The sequence below is a fragment of the Patiria miniata genome, unplaced genomic scaffold (genome assembly GCF_015706575.1).
Source record: "Patiria miniata isolate m_02_andy unplaced genomic scaffold, ASM1570657v1 HiC_scaffold_8, whole genome shotgun sequence".
Classification (NCBI taxonomy): domain Eukaryota; kingdom Metazoa; phylum Echinodermata; class Asteroidea; order Valvatida; family Asterinidae; genus Patiria; species Patiria miniata.
The window spans coordinates 12,737,715-12,761,603 of record NW_024037075.1 but is presented as its reverse complement, the minus strand read 5'-3'; the positions used below and the strand labels follow the sequence as shown (position 1 = coordinate 12,761,603).

The 23,889-nt window shown below is 43.5% G+C and overlaps 1 protein-coding gene across 2 annotated transcripts in view; it reads right to left on the bottom strand.

Annotated features, from left to right (window-relative positions):
- Positions 1 to 383: 383 nt before the first annotated feature.
- LOC119719223 (piwi-like protein 1) overlaps positions 384 to 23,889 on the bottom strand; it is a 33,554-nt gene continuing 10,048 nt past the window's right edge. For both annotated transcript variants that reach the window (XM_038188597.1, XM_038188596.1), the window contains exons 5-17: positions 22,810 to 23,004; positions 19,771 to 19,945; positions 18,821 to 18,999; positions 17,446 to 17,566; positions 16,290 to 16,474; positions 15,402 to 15,477; positions 14,690 to 14,890; positions 5,069 to 5,175; positions 4,415 to 4,485; positions 3,895 to 4,048; positions 2,451 to 2,576; positions 1,797 to 1,944; positions 384 to 790 (exon numbers count right to left, since the gene is read on the bottom strand). In XM_038188597.1, coding sequence (XP_038044525.1) covers positions 674 to 790; positions 1,797 to 1,944; positions 2,451 to 2,576; positions 3,895 to 4,048; positions 4,415 to 4,485; positions 5,069 to 5,175; positions 14,690 to 14,890; positions 15,402 to 15,477; positions 16,290 to 16,474; positions 17,446 to 17,566; positions 18,821 to 18,999; positions 19,771 to 19,945; positions 22,810 to 23,004 — 1,855 coding nt within the window. In that variant the 3' untranslated portion in view covers positions 384 to 673. The remainder of the gene's footprint in view (positions 791 to 1,796; positions 1,945 to 2,450; positions 2,577 to 3,894; positions 4,049 to 4,414; positions 4,486 to 5,068; positions 5,176 to 14,689; positions 14,891 to 15,401; positions 15,478 to 16,289; positions 16,475 to 17,445; positions 17,567 to 18,820; positions 19,000 to 19,770; positions 19,946 to 22,809; positions 23,005 to 23,889) is intronic.

The window sequence follows — 23,889 nt, the reverse complement described above, 5'->3', positions numbered from 1 at the left end:
GATTAACTTTTCTTTTTAACTTATAAAAAAGCAAACAATTGGAAGATTGCAACAATTGGATCTTACAGAAGATCACAACAATTGGATCTTATGGAAGATCGCAACAATTGGATCTTACAAAAGATTGAAACAATTGGATCTTATGGAAGATCGCAACAACTCGATCTTATGGAAGATCGCAAAAAAAATGGATCTTATGGAAGATTGCAACAATTGGATCTTATGGACAAATATATTTCAAAAATCTGAGATGGTGACCATCCGACCCATGGATTGACCCAACTTCTTGTGACCTCAAAAACCTCCTCATGAGCATTTCATGTTTTTTGCACCTGATGACAAACTGGAAGAGATATTCATTAATGTTTTTGTGCCCCATTTACATTAATTTTTTTGTGCCCCATTTACATTAATTTTGAATCTCTCCATAGCCACTTTGTTTTTGCTAATTTGTCTAAGAGAAAAATAGTGATGACATCTTCAACATGAAGCTTTAGCAATACAGCATGAAAGTTTAATTTCTGATAATACGACACAGGAAGACCATATGCCTTTGTTGTTAACATTCGCTGATGTCGGCAGAAAACAGTCAGTCCCACTTGTGCAAAAGCTGCCAACGTTGGTATTAAACATATATAAGCAATTGTTTGCGTATTACCCCTGGTTTTACTGCCTATAGGAAGAACAACCGGTCAGCCAACTCAATCCGCGGCTCTTTGTGGAGGCTTTGGCCAACAAGGAAAGACAGCTTGTGAGCGTAAAGGCAGGGGGCTGGTACACGAATGGTTCCCTGCAAAACAACAGAAGCAACAGACAAGATGAGTATGGAACTAGACCACTGAACTCTATAATTACTGTACTGTCTTATGACCTGTGTATACTGAAGCAGCCATCTGCCATCTTTGTTCCCTCATGAAGTGTCTCATGACATGCACATACTGAAGCAGCTGTCTGCCATCTTTGTTCCCTCATGAAGTGTCTTATGACATGCACATACTGAAGCAGCTGTCTGCCATCTTTGTTCCCTCATGAAGTGTCTTAATGACATGCGCATACTGAAGCAGCCATCTGCCATCTCTGTTCCCTCATGAAGTGTCTTATGACATGCACATACTGAAGCAGCCATCTGCCATCTTTGTTCCCTCATGAAGTGTCTTATGAAATGCACATACTGAAGCAGCCGTCTGCCATCTTTGTCCCCTCATGAAGTGTCTTATGACATTGCCCATACTGAAGCAGCAGTCTGCCATCTTTGTTCCCTCATGAAGTGTCTTATGACATGCACGTACTGAAGCAGCCGTCTGCCATCTTTGTTCCCTCATGACATGTCTTATGACATGCACATACTGAAGCAGCCGTCTGCCATCTTTGTTCCCTCATGACATGTCTTATGACATGCACATACTAAAGCAGCCATCTGCCATCTTTGTTCCCTCATGACATGTCTTATGACATGCACATACTGCAGCAGCTGTCTGCCATCTTCGTTCCCTCATGACATGTCTTATGACATGCGCATACTGAAGCAGCCGTCTGCCATCTTTGTTCTGTAAGGACCTCCAGTTTTCCTCCCTCTGCAAAAATCAACACTTTGGATCTCTGGCTGTGCTCCCTGGTCGGACATGGGTCATACGGCGGCAGCCTAAGGCGCCTTTACATGCCTTTGGCAAGACCACATTGTAGCTATGTCCATTACAATTCAGCTCATGCTGTGAGAATAGGACGATTAGCCCCCCATATATACAGGATAGTCACAGTGCTTTGGAATGCCGTTCATAACTTGCCCCACTCCTTACCGGCCAATTGAAGTACAGATGGGTGAGCTTGTAGGTCAGGCTTTGCATGCTGTCTGGTGCCAGACCCGAGTTGTCCCAGATCACATTGTAACTGGTTGGAGTGACCGTACCCTGGCGTACAGACTGACTGACAAGGAAGAAGTCGTATCTGTGGACACAAAATGGAGACCAGTCAGAGTGATACATAAATAAATGTTAATAGTTTCAGCAGGCTTCATTCTTCAAAATCTACTGGTGATTGTTGGATCCAGCAGGGTCATAAAAATACCCGGAGCAGGGTTAGGGATATGTATCCTATAGACTAATTCTAGTTGGCTGTATGGACTCGACCATTTCTTTAAGGGGAAAGATCGCACAACGGTGAGGTGGGCTTCAACCATTTTTTGAAGGGGAGGATTACGCAACGGTGAGGTGTAGATATGGCGCGTTGTTACACGGGTACTGCACTCTACACCACCACGTTTGTGGGTCTACCAGAGACTAAGCAATTTGCCTATTCCAAACAGGCACATTTTGAACGGGCACTGCACTAGTAGTCTATAATAACAGAACAAACTTATGATTTTCAGAGGTTTTTAGTTTTTGTTAGTTACAGTGTACAGGGATAATAATTTGTTTTCTGTTTGATTTTTTTCCAGTGAGTTGTTTACTTACAAGTCTGGTTTGGTGACCACCGAGTCGATCACCGTTCCTGGGGATGGGTTGACGAGATTTCCTTGATTCAAGGAGCAAAATCTATTGTTGATTCGCTTCTTAACGACGACCACAGCGCACTTAGGGCTGTACACAAACAATTAAAGACAACATTTATTGGCACAGTCTTGTCTATCATGACATGAGACACTAGTAAACGACACTTCTATGTCAAAAAGTAAAATGTGAAAAATTCAAAACGAGAATATAATATGAGGCAAGAATACGGATAAACCATGTCACATATTTTGTGGTGCTGCTAAGCATACATTTTGCACAGCTAATTTACTTAGCAAACAAATAGTTGACTAGTTATAGACGGTTGTCAGCTTAAAATGACATATCCTGTGGAATCATAAATTGATGCAAATATAACCAATGTGAGGTGTAACTGAATATGAAACCAAAGTTTGTAATATTTCTGTTTGGTTGGGACATTTGGGCTTTCTAAATATTTCTGAAGCCTAGGATGATGCCAAAGCATGACACGAAACAGGGAGGGTTTTGAAAACTAACCACCTATATTTTAACATGCAAAAATTGGTCAAGAGTTTATCAGGGACAGAAGCTGTCTTGACATTCTGCCCGTTCTGTTTCTCTACCCGAGACATTGAGGCCTTGAGGGTCAGTGTTGTACAGCGCGTCCCAAAATACCCTCAACTTCTTTTTGTGAGGCTCTTGCGTCGGCGCGGAAACATGTACCGCCATTATTTTTTATACCATTTTAAAGCTTGGAATCTGAACTTTAGCCTTGGCGAGTGTTGGTTTGATATTTAAAAGAGTTTGAAAATTATATGTGTTCAAATAAAGGCATGTCGGAAAAACTCAAACAATTTCAAGGATGATTTCAAGGATGAATTGATGATGCGGTACATCACATGCAAACTCGAGTCACACTTTGAGCGCACTTTTTGAATAGGTTGAATTTTTGTAGACTTAACTTGAAATGAAGAACAAACGTGGATCAAAAAGAATAGAAAACACAGAAAGTAAAGGACAACAAGATCGTCGCATCATGAACATGAAGAACCATTTCTACATAGAAAAAATGTGCATGATTGATTTTCCTTGAAATCGGTTGAGTTTGTTTTTGATATGCCTTTATTTGAACACAAATCATTTCAAAACCTTTTTGAAAATCAAACCAATACTTACCAGGGATAAACTTAGGATTCCAAGCTTTAAAATTATATAAAAATAATGGCGGTACGTGTTTCCACAGTGACGCTAGAGCCTCGCAAAAATATGTTTAGTCCATCACAAGTCCATCACTAGCCACGTCACAAGCTGTTCAAACGAAATCTACAAAAAACATTCCTTTTTCACTGTCTATGCTTGCGACTGGACTTGTGTGATGGACTGGTGAAGGACTCAACTACGACACCTGTGACAGTGCTCAACCTACCTATAGTCTGTTCCTATCATCCTGAAGGTATCAATCACTTGCGGTAGTTCATACTCCACCACAGCCGGCAGTTGCCCATCGCCGACGCCATCGCGATAGATAATGACTCTCTCGGGCAACTTACCGTTGATTTCTTTAAACTTCCTCAATGCGCCTAAACAAAAAAATATATATACATGCAGGGAAATGACCAGCAGCGTAACCACTGGGAGGGCAGAGTAGCAGATTGCAATAGACCTTTATCATGCTGCCACCATTTCAGTCATGTTCCCTGTATCCAATAACAGTACTGAATGATAATGTTTTTGTGCAAAAAGGAACCAGACTACTTTTCCTTCTAGCCTCGCTTTGGTTGTGTTGATTTGAATGGGAAAAAAATCAAGATAACCGCAACGTGATAATGGTGTATAGCATGGAGATTCGAAAAGCAAAATTGGGACGCTGGTAGAAGCAAAATCGGGACGGAAAACATTTCACACCCACTGTCCCTCCAAGCATGTGTGCTCCATCAGATACTTACTTGTCATGCAGACTTTGAGACCATCAATGAGCTCCTGTCCTGTGTGCTGGAATGTACATCGTGAAAAGTACCTGTAAACACAATAACATGGCGAGCGACAAATATTTTAAAAGGTCCATAGGATCATTTTTGTGTGCAATTTTTTCCGTTTGAAGAACCCAAAAATTGCTTAAAATCTTAAAGAAAGGTGCATAACAACTAAACTCGTTGAAGCTTCAGCTCAGTGGATACTCTACATTTTGAGAAAACTGAGAAAATATATGCACAATTTGTTGGGGTCTAGTTACTGGATTCACCTTGCACCTTCAAACACTTTTTTTCTTCAGAATGACACAATTTCATGCAGAATTATTTCACAGGGTAAAGATGCGTCATGTGATGCATTTTTGAAAGTTTCCGTTAGCAGTTGGTTTGTAATTCGGCAAATTTTGGATTGTATCAAGCTTATCCACAAGAAGTATGGAATTGGGATGCGATTCAGAAGACCTACTGTTGATATCTACTTTCTGCTAGCGACACTGTCCATGCTAAATGCTCCTCATATGTACAGCTGCAGTAACCACGAGGCTCAAGTTACTAAAGCTGTGCAGCCTACTTTGCTTACGACTGCATGAAAAGTAACACTGTGAAATAATGACCAAATAGTGTACTCACCTACTAAGGTCATGATTCATGGAAGCGACAAAGCCACCGACAGAGCGCCCTCTAGTGGCGGAGTCGTGATAAGAGTCGATTCCTACCACCATCATCAACATTTTGGACTGAAAGTAATAAATGGAAAGACAAACGGAAAGACAAAGCTATTTAACTTCTGTAGAACACCAATTCATTGTATTGCAAGCATGCATCGATACATGAATTCACTGGAACTTATTGTGAGGGATGTCGGACGTACTTGTAAGTTACGATGCACTTGTAAGTTTACCGGTGTGCGGCAACAGCGCCACCTTGCGGCGGCCTTGGCATTCCTCACGTTGCCATCGCCTCCGCTGTTGGCCTGTCCGCTGCACACCAACTTTCAGGTAAATTTCTCTATTTTGTTAACTGCAAATTCCATTTAATTTAGATAATCATACTTTTGGGGGAATATAGCAATTGTGGGACAACTTTGGTAACGTTTAAAGGGATATTTAAATGGGTAATTTAGGTCAAACTTTTCTGTAACTTTTCGATCGATGAACAAATGGAGGCCCTCTTGCGGTACGTTCAGAATAGTTCGTATACATGTACATGTATCTCATGCCCAAATTGACGATGCCATGACTGAAAACTATCGTTGTTATTCTTGTATTAAAGTTGTTGAAATCATATGGATCTTCAGTGAAGTTAGTACTAAGGTTTATTCATTTTGACTTGACACATATAAACAAGCTTTTCTGTTCTTTTAGTCACATGAAATTGTACATGTAAATGCACATGTACGAAGATTTATCACATGTAAACAAACATGTACTTGGGGAATTTATAATGTGAGTTCCCTACTTATAAGTATGATTGGAACTTGGATTTGTGTAGAATATGTGGACTTTAATTAAGCTGGATTTTATCTCTAAGGTAACACAGTAATTAGAGAGTAATCCGAGAGTACTTGTGAAATATTGATTCACAGTCTTTATTTCAATTTACATGTTAATTAATGACTCAAGTGACAACCAGAGTAAACTCTTTGTCATTGCAGTCAGTAAGTAAGTCCATATACGGTAACTAAATTAGGCTTTCATTAAATTCCAGTAGGAAAACTGACCAGGGTAATTAATTTCCCGACGGTTCCTAAATTTAATCTGTCGTTATCTTGCATCAAAGTTCTCATCTGATGATTTTCAAACTATACATGTATAAATTTTGTCTTAAGTTAACATTCAGGGAATACTTGATTTATTTTGTTTTCTCTTTCTTTTTATTTTGATTCCTCACGTTGCCATCGCCTCCGCTGTTGGCCTGTCCGCTGCACACCAACTTTCAGTGGCTGAAATAAACATCACATAGAGATCCGAATCCTGGGTGTTCGCTGTGTTGTTCTTCACCAAATCACCACAGCTGACCAAACAGCCCCCCCCCCCACAAGTGTCAGAAGTGGGATCTCTATTTTCAGCCAGTCTGCCAGCAGCGGGGGATTGAGGATCCGTCACTGAATTCAGAGTCGTCGAGATGGCAACCCACGTCAGCGTACGGTCACTAACAGAAGAAAAGGCGAGGAATTTTGCCTGGTTGAAGGGCGTCTGCCTCTCCAAAGCCTGAAAGGGTGTTACCCTGATGCAACCGGACTGATTCACAAAATTGACCAGGACAATGAACTGATTCTGCCAATTGTGAATGGGGCCATTCTCCCGCCAGAGGGGGGATGGGAAGTAGTAGAGTACACACCGCTTACCAGAGCCGAGATCAAAACAGAACTGCCCCATACCGAGTCCCCATCAGAGGAGCTCCTGCGTGCGCTCGTAGCCAAACCATCCCAAGTCGTGATGGCACCCGAGCGCAAACTACCGGTATTCGAGGGACGAGATGATGAAAAGTCGGTGCCCGTTGATGACTTTGTGACAGCAATGAACCACGCTTATGAAAGATACCACATCCCGGAAGACCAGCGGGGCCAATTTCTACTGGATTCACTCCGGGGTGGTCCGAAAGTTGAAGTGCGGTCACTGTTGTCATCCGGTAAAACCACAAAGGAGGCCTTGAAGTACCTAACGACGTCATATGGGGAGACCCTAACAAGTGGAGAGTTGCAGCGGCGGTGTTTGGAATGACGACAGCAGCGTGGTGAGTCCATTCGTCAGTTTGGCGTGGAGCTACAACGACTGTTCCAACGACTATTTAAGCGAGACCCCGGACTATACAAAGATCCAGACACCATCATCCGAGAGCAATTCGTAGACGGCATCGAGCAAGAGGGGCTGAGGCACTCCTGCAGAGACTTTGTCGATCGCAATCCATCAATCTCCTTCGGAGAAGTGAAGGACTGGGCCATAAAGCGGGAGGAACGAGAACGGGCCCGAGCGCAGACTACAGCCTTTCAAAGTACCTCATCGGCTATGGAGGCTGGGATGAAACCTGATGCAATCCAGCGACTGGAGAAACAGATGCAAGAAATCATGGTATCTGTGAAATCCCTCGCCGAGAGGATTCCACCTGCTGAAAGACTGCCTACTCCGATTTCCCCCCAAGCCCTTTTGGCACAGCCTGGGGGCCGACCACCCAGACCTTGGTGGCACCAGACAGACTACCCCAACTTCCCAAAGCCGAGAGCCGTCGACAACCCGTATACTGCACCAGTTCAGTCCACTCCAAGATGCTTCAGGTGTGGCCAACCCGGACATTTTGCGAGGAATTGCCTCAACTCTGCTCGGCCGCGCCCAAACCCCCCACCCCCTTCACCATTAGGAGCCATGGGTCCTTCGGGAAACTAGTACATCCTACTGTTGGGAGCCAAACAGTGGGGAACGGAATAACTGGCTCAACTCATCATGACTTACCTGGTTTTCAAGCACGTGCTGCCTCAGATTGTTATGCAGTTGATGTGAAGTTTGGAAACCAGACTGTTTCTTGCTTATTGGACACAGGATCCATGGTCACTACCATCACCAAGGGCTACTTTGACAGCGTCCTGGCACCAGAGGGTGTGAAACTTGAGAGTATTCCAGAGAAATTCAGACTCATCTCAGCTAATGGCGCAAACATCCCCTATGTAGGATGTTTTGAGACTGATGTGCATTTGCTGGGAGTGACTGTTCCATCCCGACTCGTTTTAGTCATACAAGAGGCAGGGTCTAATGCTAGTCCCTCTAATGCCCCAGGCATTGTGGGGATGAACATTTTGTCTGACTGTTGGTCTAAACTAATTGACAGTCATGGACAGGGATACCTCCGCAAACTTCAAGTGGACGGCGTTGAACCGGTGTGGGAGAAGACGCTGCAGGCCATTAGGAAGCGTCGAGCTTTTAACGAGGTCCAAGCTGCCATTGGGAAGGTGCACTTGAAAAGAGGACCCCCTCTGCTAGTCCCTGCCCAGCACGCTGTTGTTGCAGAGGCGTCCGCACGGAGAGCACCAGGAGATGTTGACTACAAAGCAGTTCTCGAACCGTTTGAAGGTACCAACCTCCCGCGGGGTGTTCAGGTGGTGAGAGGATTGGTGACTGTTTCCTTGGGAAAACTGGCTGTGGTGCTGATGAATGACAGTGAGCAAGATGTTCTTCTGCCAGAACGCAGTTGTTTGGGTACCCTTTATCATGGAGACGTTGTAGAGGAGGTCCCGATGAACAAATCTGGAGAGACCCCAATGAGTCCCGTCTGCCACGATGCCACCCCAGCATGTAGGCAATCCAACTCAGACCCGCCAACAACTGAAGTAAAGATTGATGCAGAATTGACGGGGCAGCAACTCAACAAATTTCGTACCCTTCTGTATAGATTTGATGATGTGTTCGCCAGAGGGGAGGGAGACTTAGGGTACACAGATGCTGTTCGACACCGAATAGAGACAGGGGATGCTCCCCCGATCCATCAACGCTACCGATCACTTCCTCCTTCCCAATATCAAGAAGTACGGGCTCATATACAGAAATTGATGGAGGCTGGCATTGTTCGTGAGAGTTCCAGTCCTTGGTCCGCTCCAATAGTGGTTGTGCGGAAGAAGGATCAGTCAATAAGACTCTGCGTCGACTATCGTCAGTTGAATACTGTCACCGTGAAGAACTCCTTCCCACTCCCGAGGATTGATGAGACCCTGCAGACGCTGGGCGGGGCTAAATTCCTGAGTGTGCTCGATCTTGCTTCAGGTTACCATCAGGTGGCAATGGAGGAGCGAGACATTGAAAAGACGGCCTTCACAACCCCCTTTGGCTTGTTCGAGTACACAAGAATGCCTTTTGGTCTTTGCAACAGTCCTGCAACGTTCCAACGGCTGATGCAGAGATGTCTGGGAGACCAAGCATTGGAGTCTGTTCTCATCTACCTAGACGATATAATAGTGTTCTCGACTACTTTCGACGAGCATATCATACACCTGGAGACAGTATTCGCCAGGCTGCGCCACTATGGGTTGAAAGTCAAACCCCAGAAGTGCAGTTTTTTCAAGAAGGAGGTCAAATATCTCTGGCACCTGGTCGTGGCAGATGAAGGTATTAGGCCGGATCCTGATAAGGTCTCCGTTGTACAGGACTGGCCAGAGCCGACAACTGTGACTGAGCTCAGAAGCTTTCTGGGGTTCACCGGGTACTTTCGTAAGTTCATCCAGGGCTATTCCAGTATAGCGGCACCCTTACTGTCTCACCTTAGGGGTTTGAACACCAGGGAAAAGAATCGGGCTGGTTGCAAAAAATTGAATCTTGGCGATGAAGCGTCGAAGGCTTTTTCGTCCCTAAAGTCATCACTCCTTCAAGCACCCATACTTACCTTTGCAGACTTCAGTCGTCCCTTCATCGTTGAAACAGATGCTAGCTCACTAGGTCTGGGGGCAATACTTTCACAGCAGCAGGATGATGGGTCCAGACGAGTCATTGCCTACGCTTCTAGATCACTCCGGCCAGCCGAAAGGAATGACAAAAACTACTCCGCCTTCAAGTTGGAACTGCTGGGTGTCCGGTGGGCAGTGTGCCAAGCTTTCAGAGACTACCTTATGGGGAACAAAAGCACTGTCTATACTGATCACAACCCTCTGAAGTTCTTGGACTCTGCTAATCTTAGCTGTACCGAGCTCCGATGGGTGCAACAGCTAGCAGCTTTTGACTTCCAGTTAGAGTATCGACCAGGCAAGAAGAACCAAGCCCCAGATGCCCTGTCTAGGTTGAAACGGAGTTCTTCAGAAGTTCCAGATGACCAGGTCACTGAGCTATCATCACAAGCCATACGAGCCTACTCAGGTGGTGATGTCGGGGCTGCGACAGAGATGCCCCCAAATCTAGCACACCAAATTCGAGTTACCAGTGAAGAAGGAAGTCAGTGTCTTCCTGGATACAAACCAGAAGACCTCCGGAAGCTTCAGGAAGAAGATGTCCTTCTCCGGCGCATTCTGTTGTATGTGGAAAGAGGGAGGAGACCCTCCCGGGCTGAGAGAGAGGAAGACCCAAGGGATGTGATGTTGCTTCTGAAGCACTGGGGTCAACTCCACTTGAAGCAGGGTGTCCTCTTCCGTCGTGGAGTACGTCCTGAGGGAGGAAGTGTCGAGAGGCTTGTCACCCCAGCTGCTCTGATAGACACAGTGCTGAGATCTTTCCATGATGACTGCGGGCATTTTGGAGCGAGAAGGACACTGCGTCTGGTTCAGCCATTGTTCTTTTGGCTGCGAATGGAGGTCTCAGTGCGCACCTGGTGCCAGCAGTGTGAACGATGTGCGGTTGGGAAGAAACCTGTCAGGCAAACCCGTCCACCATTAGGGACCCTCCGAGCTACAGCGCCCTTGGAAGTCGTGGCGATGGACTTCACTGTGTTGGAGGCATCCTCTGATGGCTATGAGAACGTCCTCGTCTTCACAGACATATTCACCAGGTTTGTTTGGGCTATACCTACCAAGGATCAGAAAGCACACACCGTGGCCAAGGCATTGATAAAGTATGTCATCACACCCTTCGGAGCCCCTTTGAGATTACACTCCGATAAATGGGCGGTGTTTTGAGGCACAAGTCATCACTGAACTTTGTCAATTGTATGGAATAGGTCGCTCCCACACTACCCCTTATCACCCCCAAGGGAACGGGATGTGTGAGCGATTTAATCGCACTCTCCACAACCTCCTCGTAACCTTGCCCTCCTCCAAAAAGTCAAGATGGACCGAACAACTTCCTCTGCTTGTTATGGCGTACAACAACAGCAAACATGCAACAACTGGCTATGAACCTTTCTTCCTCCTGTTTGGGAGGACGGCGCGGTTGCCCCAGCATCTTCTCTTGAGTGTTGATCATGACCAGATTGGTGGCGCGACTCAAGACGTCTACGTCAAAAAGCACCAGGAAGGGCTAGAGAGGGCCAGGCGGTTGGCAGTCAGCAACCAGGATAAAGGAGCAGAAGCCAGGCGTACGTTGCATGACCAAGTTGTGTATGAGAGACCGATTAACACAGGGGAGTATGTCTTGGTACGAGATCGCTCGCATCGGGGACGGTCCAAGATCCAAGATTATTGGGAGCCAGAGCTATACATGGTCGTAGAGCGACCGTATGAGGGTCAGCCGGTGTACATTGTCCAGAACCCTCGTGGCCAGCGTAAGATTCTGCATCGTTGTGAAATCAAGCATTGTCCTTGGGATCTCCCCGAACCCAAGATGGTGGCGGTTGACGAGACTACTTCCCCCTCTACTTCAGACGAGACGTCCCCCTCTACTTCACCCACCAGTGATTCAGCTGAGTGGGGTAAGTTACTCACCTGGGTCCCCAGGGTGGACGACCAGAGCTCGCAGGAGAAAGCAAGGCAGCTCAGTACTGGGTGTGAAGCAGCCACCCACCCCATTACTGAAGTACCAGCGGTATCAGCCAGTGACTCCGAGCCACCCCAGACCGGACCAGAGAACCAGACAGCACCCACAGGAGGCAAGAGCTCTACCAGAGAACCAGTTGAAGATCCCGGCTCCACAAGTGGTGCCAGCTCCCTCGCGGGGAGGACGGATGAAGCTCACCTACTAGGGGTCTCTACTGAGGAACCCACCGAGCCAGATCACTCCACGGGAGGCGTCAGGCGCTCCAAGCGTTCGACCAAAGGCAAGCCACCTAATAGGTTCCAATTCTCAAATGTAGTCAGATTACTTAACCGAGTCAAGCATATGGTTGCTCCAGAGGACACAATAGACACTGATGAATCTGGGGACTAATTTCTGAGATGTTTTTCCATTTCAACCATGTTCTAGACAGTTGACACACAAAACTACTTGTATGTGCATCACACTTAGCAAGGGAACCCCCAGTGCCCTATGAGTCCCGGTAAGCCAATCCTGTCAAATTTTGACATTTATTTGACTTCATTGTTTCATGTTTAACAAGAGTTCCACTTTATATAGGAAGTCAATCAAAAGCTGTTGTTTATGATGTTTTGATTGTTGATGATTGTTTGCATGCATTTAAATCATTGTTAAGTAGTTATATAGTTTCAGTCTTAGAAGGCCACATACTTGTCGTCGAGGGCGACGACCTCTTAGCAAGGGAAGATTGTGAGGGATGTCGGACGTACTTGTAAGTTACGATGCACTTGTAAGTTTACCGGTGTGCGGCAACAGCGCCACCTTGCGGCGGCCTTGGCATTCCTCACGTTGCCATCGCCTCCGCTGTTGGCCTGTCCGCTGCACACCAACTTTCAGGTAAATTTCTCTATTTTGTTAACTGCAAATTCCATTTAATTTAGATAATCATACTTTTGGGGGAATATAGCAATTGTGGGACAACTTTGGTAACGTTTAAAGGGATATTTAAATGGGTAATTTAGGTCAAACTTTTCTGTAACTTTTCGATCGATGAACAAATGGAGGCCCTCTTGCGGTACGTTCAGAATAGTTCGTATACATGTACATGTATCTCATGCCCAAATTGACGATGCCATGACTGAAAACTATCGTTGTTATTCTTGTATTAAAGTTGTTGAAATCATATGGATCTTCAGTGAAGTTAGTACTAAGGTTTATTCATTTTGACTTGACACATATAAACAAGCTTTTCTGTTCTTTTAGTCACATGAAATTGTACATGTAAATGCACATGTACGAAGATTTATCACATGTAAACAAACATGTACTTGGGGAATTTATAATGTGAGTTCCCTACTTATAAGTATGATTGGAACTTGGATTTGTGTAGAATATGTGGACTTTAATTAAGCTGGATTTTATCTCTAAGGTAACACAGTAATTAGAGAGTAATCCGAGAGTACTTGTGAAATATTGATTCACAGTCTTTATTTCAATTTACATGTTAATTAATGACTCAAGTGACAACCAGAGTAAACTCTTTGTCATTGCAGTCAGTAAGTAAGTCCATATACGGTAACTAAATTAGGCTTTCATTAAATTCCAGTAGGAAAACTGACCAGGGTAATTAATTTCCCGACGGTTCCTAAATTTAATCTGTCGTTATCTTGCATCAAAGTTCTCGTCTGATGATTTTCAAACTATACATGTATAAATTTTGTCTTAAGTTAACATTCAGGGAATACTTGATTTATTTTGTTTTCTCTTTCTTTTTATTTTGATTCCTCACGTTGCCATCGCCTCCGCTGTTGGCCTGTCCGCTGCACACCAACTTTCAGTGGCTGAAATAAACATCACATAGAGATCCGAATCCTGGGTGTTCGCTGTGTTGTTCTTCACCAAATCACCACAGCTGACCAAACAGCCCCCCCCCCCCCCACATTATGAATAAACTCAAAAACTGTAATAGGGTGCATGTAAAACTATCTGCACAAAGCAACGAACTTACAAAAAGTGAAACATTTACATAAAATGTAAAGGAATCTCCAGCTCGTTATTTGGCTGTGTAGATTGACCAATGTTCACATTAAGATAAAGATTTACGGTAGCACTACATGTATGTGACCAATCTCTTTTATGAGTGTGTGAGGTTCTGAAAAGAACCGCGGAGAAACTCAACGTTTTGGACAGTATGCTCTGCCCGTCGTCAGGAGACAGAGCATACTACATGTATACATGATATCTTCACAACTCGGTTGCTAACAATGAAGCAGTTTCTCACAAATGGCCAACACGGATGAATTTGGGAGCACTTTTTAAAATTGTTTTTGCAAGTTTCTACTTGAATTAATGGTCATGCATGTTTTAAAGGTTTCTCTGCAGCCCCTTTAAAAATTGGAACCTTTTTTTGTGACTCAGTTACAAAACCCTAGTGTGTCCCAGAAATTAGACTGGTCACTGATTAATTTTTTATGCAACGATAGTAAGGCCGCAGTCTGAGAACCAGACACCAAATTTATCTACTGCACTTTAAGTAATAACACACAACATTGTTATACACTTATTTTTACATGCAATACACTGTATTTACTGCAAAGTGCTGAGGTGGTTTTGGGCATTATAAGTAGTTAACAGGTAGGGTGCTTTGGGGTGGTACAGGGACTAACGGGTTAAGATGGCATTGACTCACGTCTAAGCCTGCCGTTAACAATGAAAATGTTTGCCAACGTTAGCCAACAATTTCTCATTTGGATACAAACATCACAACTGCCAACATTGATGTATTTAGGGAAAAAACTTGTTTGGAATGTTATGTTTAAAAAAATGTTAAAAAAGAAGAACAAGTGTACAACTCATACATATTCATGAGATTGAATAGCATTGCACAACTTACTGGAATTAAAACTGTCCACAACTCTCCGCCCATCTTGCAGTTAATTTGCATAGCAATCTTGGTAGCTACGGACATGACGGTCTGTTTCTTGTTGATAGTGCGACCCACAATGCACTGGCTGGGTACCGGGGCCTCTAGACAGCAGAACTTCTTGATGGCGTCGTAGCGATCCTTACGAATAGTTGGTAGGATACACACAACCTGCGTAACGGTGGAACAAAAATATGAACACAATTCTGAATACTGCTGGTAAAAGTGCTTATTAGGTTTTGTGAAAGTAAGGCAATTCGGGCGATTCACAATGCAGTGCGTCACGAAGAGTTGCCATGGAAAGTCCATTTTTTACGGTCGACAAAACATGGCCCATTTGAATGAGTCAACAGCTTGAGCTGATATGTTATAGATTGGGGCATAGCGTTCTGCCGCCTTACAAAAAAAACCACCATATTGATAAAAAGAAAAGGGCAAACAGATCCTTGAATCATGTGCTTACGTAACTACTGACCGGAAAAACTAACAATTTCAAATGTCCCACACTGTGAATTTGTCGACTATCTCCAACAATGCACTGCAAAAAATGAACTCTCTGTGGCAAACTCTTGGTGGTGCATTGTATTGTGAATCGCCTGAGTTAGAATCGCTTCCAACGACGTTTGATGAGAATACAGGCTTTCAAGTCATAATTGAGAAGGCAGCAATCAATCACACTCACCATCTGTGTCTGAAGACTCAAGTTCTGTCGGATAACACGGATAAAGCTTTCGGTTCGGTCATCACGTAACTCACATCTAAAGAATACCAAAAAAAGGAAAGGAGAGAAAAAGGAAAGCAAATAAATTCCGCACTTCAAAAACCTTCAAGTTTGGCTAAACCACTTTAGCCAATTGAGTTGGCATCCACACTTCAAAATCTGTTGAGGCAATCTTCTGTGGAGTACAGAAACACTTCAAATCCCTGCACAATGTTTTGGTGTGGTTAAGCTCATGGCAAGCAGGCAGATTCGGTCATGCTTCACTGCTCTCCACAGTGCAGTTGTTAGCGACCTGCGACTCAGACAAAGACTCCACCCAATTGCTTCCAAACCTGAATCCAGACTCAACCCAATTGCTTCCAAACTTGGGCTCAGAATCCACCCAATTGCGTCCAAACTTGGACTCAGACTTGACCCAATTGCGTCCAAACTTGGACTCAGACTTGACCCAATTGCTTCCAAACTGGGACTCAGACTCAACCCAACTGCTTCAAAACTAGGACTCAGACTCGACCCAATTGCATCAAAACTAGGACTCAGACTTAACCCAACTTCTTCCAAACTTGGACTCAGACTCGACCTAATTGCTTTTAAACTAAGACTTAGACTCGACCCAACTGCTTCCAAACTTGGACACAGAGTCAACAGAATTGCTTCCAAACTAGGATTCACACTCGATCCAATTGCTTCCAAACTTGGACTCAGACTCCACCTAACTGCTTCTAAACTCGGATTCAGACTTGACCCAATTGCTTTTAGACTTAGACTCAGACTCGACCCAACTGCCTCAACACCTGGAGTTGGACTCGACTCAAATAACTCGACTAACAATCTTGTAAACAGCCTTACATTAAGGGTGGTCTGGTTTCCATTCCCAAACGCGGCGCCACGGTGTTGAAAGCGTTCAGGAATTCCATGGCGTTCTTGCTATCACGCGCTGTGTAGATCAACAGCCAGTTGTGCAGACCAATACAGCTCAGCAGATCCTTCCGCAGATCTCTGCTCCACTCTGCATTCTCACCCAAGGAAATCTCCTGTTGGTGTTTAAAGGCATATAGGATTATTTTCTTTTCATGCATTTTGTTCAACATTCCAAAAAAGAATATCCAAAATTTAAGCTGTTGAAGTTTCGGCTGTGGATATTACACTTTGCGAGAAAACAGTGAAAAACCATGAACAACCTTTTGATAATGAAACACCATTTCGTCAACAGATCTCTTTATTTTCCAAAAATCAGTCAATCGACTGATCCTTGGAAACCACCTACATTTCTTGATTTCTTCTAAATGACAGCAAGCCAGACAAAACAATTTTACAGATTGTTTAGTACCAGTACAATCTTTAATCCAAGTAAGCATTTCAATGATAATTCAGAAGGTTACTTTTGAGACAAATGCAAGTACACCGTCGTGTGCGATGTAAACAACCGGGGATTTTTCCTCTTTTCTCGGGAATGGTAAGACATTAGGTTGGTTTCCTTTCAACCAGATGTTTGAAATAGGCTAAGTAAGCAATCCAAAACATGAAATTTTTGGGGATTTCAGGTACTAGTTCCAATTAAGAAGTGCTGACAATGATCATTTATAAGCAAACGAAACATAGTACTGATTTCACAAATCTCATTATTCCAATGCCTGTTCTTTTTCTTTTCAAATACTATGAGGATTGTTTTCAATTACCCAAAAAAGTTTCTACTGAATTAATGTCAGTATAAACCTTGCTCAAAGTGAAGAAAGGACCAGTATCAAATATCCTGAGAAATTATTCCAACGAAAATGCTAAGCTGAAACTTCAAAAGGTTAGTTTTTAGGCACCCTTCTTTATTATGAACAATTTTGTTGCTCCAAAGAAAAAAAAAAGGAAATAGAAAGTATCCAACAAACCTTTCTAGCCAATTTCACGACAAATGTTTCATGTTGTCAAATTCACTTCGCATTCACTAAAACTACATGTAACTTATAAACTGGTCTTCAGCTCGACATCCCAATCTCTTTGTCAGACTCACATTCTTTCCCTGGTGACCGGTGAGGATTTTCTCCCGATCCATGATGCGAGCGTTGATCCTGACTGGCTGAGCTTCAAAGCTCACCTGCCACTTTTGCAGGTAAGTACTCGCCTCTTGATTCCTGAAAGAAGGTTTAAAGAACATAGGTCACAAATCATTATTTTCTAGGTCAGCCTGGGCCCGAATCAAATATTTTGGGATTGTGGCATTCAGTTTTGCCATTGACAAGCTATGTTTTCAATTACCAGCAAAGGTCCAGTCTATGCACTGAGAATACAGTGTTTATACATCGGTGAAGGGCAAAACCTAATATTAAAAGTCCACTCTGTAAAGCATACACATTATTATGTTTCATGTCACCAGTGTTGTGGTTGAGTCACTTGAGGGTCGAGTCCGAGTCGGAGTCTCAAGTCAATGGACCGATCCAGTAAGCACCGCCCCATTGTATTTTGACCAATCACAGCCATGATTTATGTCCGACGTGCGTGCACAAAAGTCTGACATGCGTGCACGCGCGTATGATGCGCGCGGAAGGAAAATGCAGCGTGGCATTGGAGAGGAGCACGTGTTAATTTGCCCACGTGCGCAGTGGGAGGGGCTAACTGGATCGGTCCATTGGGTCGTGGCCGAGTCCAAATCCAAGTCCAAGCAACGAGTCATTTGATTCTAGTTCGAGTCTGAGTAACATTTATATAAAATGGATGAAATATCTATGGATCAATGGGGTGGAAGAAAGCGATTGGGTCAAGTAGACATGATCACCATGGAGTCTAACCCCCCAATTGGGGGGCGGACTATAAACAGATGGATGATGGATGGATGTGAATGGACTCACTTAAAGTGATATGTACATGTAATATATGAGATGTTGCAGGGAGGGGTGCATTTAATGACAAACTTTCATCATTTGCAACACCACCTGGAGTGAGGTGTGGTACATTTCATGTGCTTAACGTTCTTTAGTGTTACTGAAATGTTACTTTGGGGGAAAAAAGAAATATGTTTAATTGGTTTGTTTTTGGTGTAAATAAATATATTCACTGCTCACGAGTCACAAGTCATAGTGTCATATCGGAGTCATGATGGCCGAGTCTGAATCCAAGCCCAAGTCTTTTGCCTATGTGACTTGAGTCGAGTCAGAGTCAACAAAATTGCGACTCGAGACAGACTTGAATCCGAGTCCTGGGCCCCAGTTCTACATCACTGGATGTCACTGAGTCAAAATAAATACACACACACGCTGGGCAGATTATTTTTGTGTAAAGTGCTGGCTTACTGTTAAAATGGTGCACAAAAGTTTGGCTGAATGTAGATTACCATCAATTGTTATTTAACAAAATTTTTCCAGATGTAAGAAAAAATAAACCTTACTGACCTGGGAAAGCTGCCGATGAAGTTGGTCAGCTCTTTCATGCGGACGTTGGGCGTGATGCGAGTGTACACAGACAGGTCCTTCATGACGTGGAAATCACTGCGCATAGCTTCGCTGAGCCCCGTCAGGGTACACAGCTCAGGGATCAGGTGGATGTGATCAATCATTCCCCGGCGCTGATCCTATTACAATAAAAAAACACAAATAAATCTGCCTGTGATTATGGACTGGCTCCTGGTCCTTACTTTGTGGTTGATGGGCGAGTGTTGTGTGAAATTTGGACTCTATGAAATACAGATACATGAGTTGTATTACGCATGCCTAATAGTGAAGATAATTAGGACAGTGACAGATTTAATGTTCTATTCAACGAGGCGAAGCTGAGTTGAATGGAACACTCCATCTTTCAATGAATGAAAATATTCTGACAATTGCACGAATGCAAGACATTCATTATTTGTTTTGCATAACAACCAATGAGATCTTTGTCATTCGATTGGAGGATAAGACTTTAAGAACAAACAAAAGTGCAACATATCCACTACTTTTTTTTCAGCTTGGTTGAGGCTAACAGAAGTTTAAAAGTCAAATCATTGACCATAATGAAAATTAACATTGTTATTTCTTAATCCTATGCAAAAAAAACCATCTATGCAACTGCATCAACTTCAAAGGCAAGTTTTGTACTGCCTTTATGCATGATAATGGTTTCAATAGCGCAAATATTGTATAGTGTCGGGCCGCTGCAAGTCGTAGAGTGCGCGCAGCGTGCAATAGATCAAGAGATGGGACAAAAATGCAGGGTGAATGGAACCAAAAATGAATGGTTTTGACATAGGCCGTGCAATGGTTTGTTTATTGAATGCCCCTTGACCTACAATCCTCCAATCAAATGACAAGGATTTACTTGGGTGTTATATAATGCCCTTTCAATAAGATCTGAAATAACTCACCCTTTTCTTTGGATTGCTGACCAGCAGTGGCTGTCCTAGATCACTGATATTTAGCCCGTACGCATCCCGGTAGTACTGGGCGTAGGTTATTTTAGTGCCATCCAACTTGTCGAATGTGTTCATGGGATCGATATTAAAGTCGATGTCGTCCACTCGGTAGGTCTTGTTGTTGTACCTGAATGACAGCCATCCAGAATTTATTTGGTTACTTTTTTATCCAACCCCAACCTCTCTCGGTCCACTGATCTTATCAACCAAGCATGCAACTGGGAAGTCACACAAAAAAGAGGAAATTGAAATCTTTCCAAGACTGTGTACAGTGTTTTTCTAGTGAAAAAAAAATCAGCTGATCCGAGGAAAAGTTGCATGCCTGATCAACTGATCTCAACCCAACTGATCCAAACCAACTGATCCAAACCCAACTGAACCAAACCAACTGATCCAAACCCAACTGATCCAAACCCAACTGATCCAAAGCAACTGATCCAAACCCAACTGATCCAAACCAACTGATCCAAACCAACTGATCCAAACCAACTGATCCAAACCAACTGATCCAAACCCAACTGATCCAAACCCAACTGATCCAAACCCAACTGATCCAAACCCAACTGATCTCAACCCAACTGATCCAAACCCAACTGATCTCAATCCAACTGATCCAAACCAACTGATCCAAACCAACTGATCCAAACCCAACTGATCCAAACCAACTGATCCAAACCAACTGATCCAAACCCAACTGATCCAAACCAACTGATCCAAACCAACTGATCCAAACCCAACTGATCCAAACCCAACTGATCCAAACCCAACTGATCCAAACCCAACTTCTCTCAACCCAACTGATCCAAACCCAACTGATCCAAACCCAACTGATCCAACCCAACTGATCCAAACCAACTGATCCAAACCAACTGATCCAAACCCAACTAATCTCAACCCAACTGATCCAAACCCAACTGATCCAAACCCAACTGATCCAAACCCAACTGATCCAAACCCAACTGATCCAAACCCAACTGATCCAAACCAACTGATCCAAACCCAACTGATCCAAACCAACTGATCCAAACCCAACTGATCCAAACCCAACTGATCCAAACCAACTGATCCAAACCCAACTGATCCAAACCCAACTGATCCAAACCCAACTGATCCAAACCCAACTGATCCAAACCCAACTGATCCAAACCAACTGATCCAAACCCAACTGATCCAAACCCAACTGATCCAAACCCAACTGATCCAAACCCAACTGGTCCAAACCCAACTGATCCAAACCCAACTGATCCAAACCCAACTGATCCAACCCAACTGATCCAAACCAACTGATCCAAACCAACTGATCCAAACCCAACTAATCTCAACCCAACTGATCCAAACCCAACTGATCCAAACCCAACTGATCCAAACCCAACTGATCCAACCCAACTGATCCAAACCAACTGATCCAAACCCAACTGATCCAAACCCAACTGATCCAAACCCAAGTGATCTCAACCCAACTGATCTCAATTGACCGATCACAACCCAACTGATCTCAACCAAACTGCCCTTAACCCACCTGACCTTGACCTATTTGATCCAAACCCAACTTCTCTCAATCCACTGATCACAACCCAACTGATCTCAATCCACTAATATCCAATGCCGTAGCCAGGGTTCTCATCCTAGTGTGGGGGGGGGGGGGAGCATGTGGGGCGGGGCTTGAGGTTATAAAGGTAGACAAGGTTTTTCCACTGGACACCCGCCCTCTGTACAACCAAATAGTGTGGGGGGGGGGGGGGAGGAGTGACACTATCTTCCCATGGGGGGGGGCATTCAAAATGTATATCATGGCTACATTAGACAATAACTACCGCTATTCGCTTCTAAGGGACGTTTACAATAAACAGCCACTGGCAAAAAAAAAAGTTTTGCTTTTGAAAGTTTCACAGAAAAAAGGGACTTTATGTTCTTTCAGCTAATCGTGGTAACTCATATGGCTGTGCTTTCTCCGGATGCCAAATTTTCTGTGTTTTTTTTATGGGGGGGGGGGGGGGTGAGCGCCCCCCACACCCCCCTTTAGCCGTTGCTTATATCACCCAAAACTAATCTAAACCCAAACACCATCCATTCACTGATAATCTCAACCCAACTGATCCCAACCTAGGCCGACCCAATCCTACCAAACCAAATCAAGCCAAAGCCAATTCAACTAAACGGAACTAAACCGAAATGATCTAAAGTCAACCAGGTCATACTCAAACAAACAAAATTGAACTGAATCAATGCAAACCAAATCAAACACAACTGAGTTGATGCGAACTGAACCGAACCAAACCATTCCGATCTCAACCATACCAAAGTGATTAGAACGGAACCGAACAGAACCGAATACATCGCACTAAAAAAAAAAAAACTCAAGTGAACTGAACTGATATACAAGGTGAGTCAAAAGAAAAAGAAACCCAAATGTCGGGATCATTGTTTTAGTGAAGTTCTGCATGTAGCACTTTCAAAATCTAGGATATGAAAGCCCAATTCATATAAAGCTTTCTTTTGAGTACAAGAATCATTCAAATCACTCATGCAATTTTCAAGTTAGGGAAATTTAAACACAACCACTGTTTTAAAGTTCTGTCCATGGATCACAAAAAGGTAAGCGTTCTTTCAGCAAAACGAAACTGAATCACATATAGGGATGTGAAAGAACGCACACCTTGTTTGTGATCCATGGACAGAACTTTAAAGCGTTGGTTGTGTTTAAAAATCTGCAACTTGAAAAGTACGAGAGCAATTTGAATTATTCTTGTACTAAAAGAAAGCTTGTGAATTGGGCTTTGATATCCTAGATTTAGAAAGTACTACATGCAGAACTTCATGAAAACAACAGTCCCAACATTTGGGTGTTTACTTTTTTTTGACTCACCCTGTATGTACCAAACTTAACCCAATTGAACTGATGGATCTGAAATTGACCGCACCTAACTAACTCAATCCAACCAAACAGACCTGATCTGAAACAAACTTAACCAAACAATGCTGTTTCCTCACTTGGTCAGGACAATTTCTCCTGCCAGTACTCTCTTGGCCACATCCGCCCAGCCTGCTCCCTTGGTCTGCTCAATCTCAGCCAGCATGTCCAAGACTGTCTCCGTCCTCAGGATCTTGTGAGAGACGTCCGCCATCAGGAGGACCTCCTGCTCATACTGCAAGATGGAGGTGATGAAACCTGGCAGGAGCTGGATCCTGAAGGGATGAGGGGAGAAATGACGGAGAGAAAGGAGCATCAAGGAAAGGGGAACAATCACCACAATAAAAAAACAGTCTTAAAAACTGTGTAAGCATAATTTAATTTGTTTCTGCCATTGTAAACATTTGATCTGCCATATTGTCGCTTTACTCACAAAGTGACAAAAACCTCGAAAATCGATAACTGTTCGATTTTGAGTTTTACTAGCCTTTTTATTATAGTTGTCTCAAGGAACAATTTGACCAAGTTTCAAAGCGAAAAATTGTTTACTTTCTTACTTATTGTAAACAAAATTTGACAAAAAGCCTGAAATCCGTGTTTTTGTTTTTACGAAGTGTAAAAAGTGTAAAATGTTTTCAAAAAGTGACAGAAAGTCACCTCGTGGGCAGGGCCGGAGGAACCACACATTGGTCTTCACGCGTCAGGATGGGAGCATACACGTGCGCGCGAACGTTGTTGAAAAAGGACAGATGCGCGTGCGCTCAACTGTCGTATGACGCGTAAAAGTTGCATCGACAAAAGTACAAATAAGTAAAGCCTCCGCGATTCATGTTCCCACGAAGTGACAAAAACTGTGTGCAAAGTAATGGGGAAAATATGGGACCCAAAGTATTGATGTTTTCACAAAGCGTAAACAAGTTTTATTAATGAATTACTGTTTAAAGGGAATATACAACATTTGCAAACATCGAAAAATAAAACTACCAAGTTTTTGCGAAATACCTTAATAGGATGTTGGTAAATGACAGTCTAAAGCATCCTGTAAAATTATGGCACCTGGTATACTGTTAATGTCACGAAAAGTGGTATTTTTGTATCAATTTCCAACGCTGATCGGCCGATCAGCGTTGGAAACAACTGGCTTTTTTTTCAAATACTGG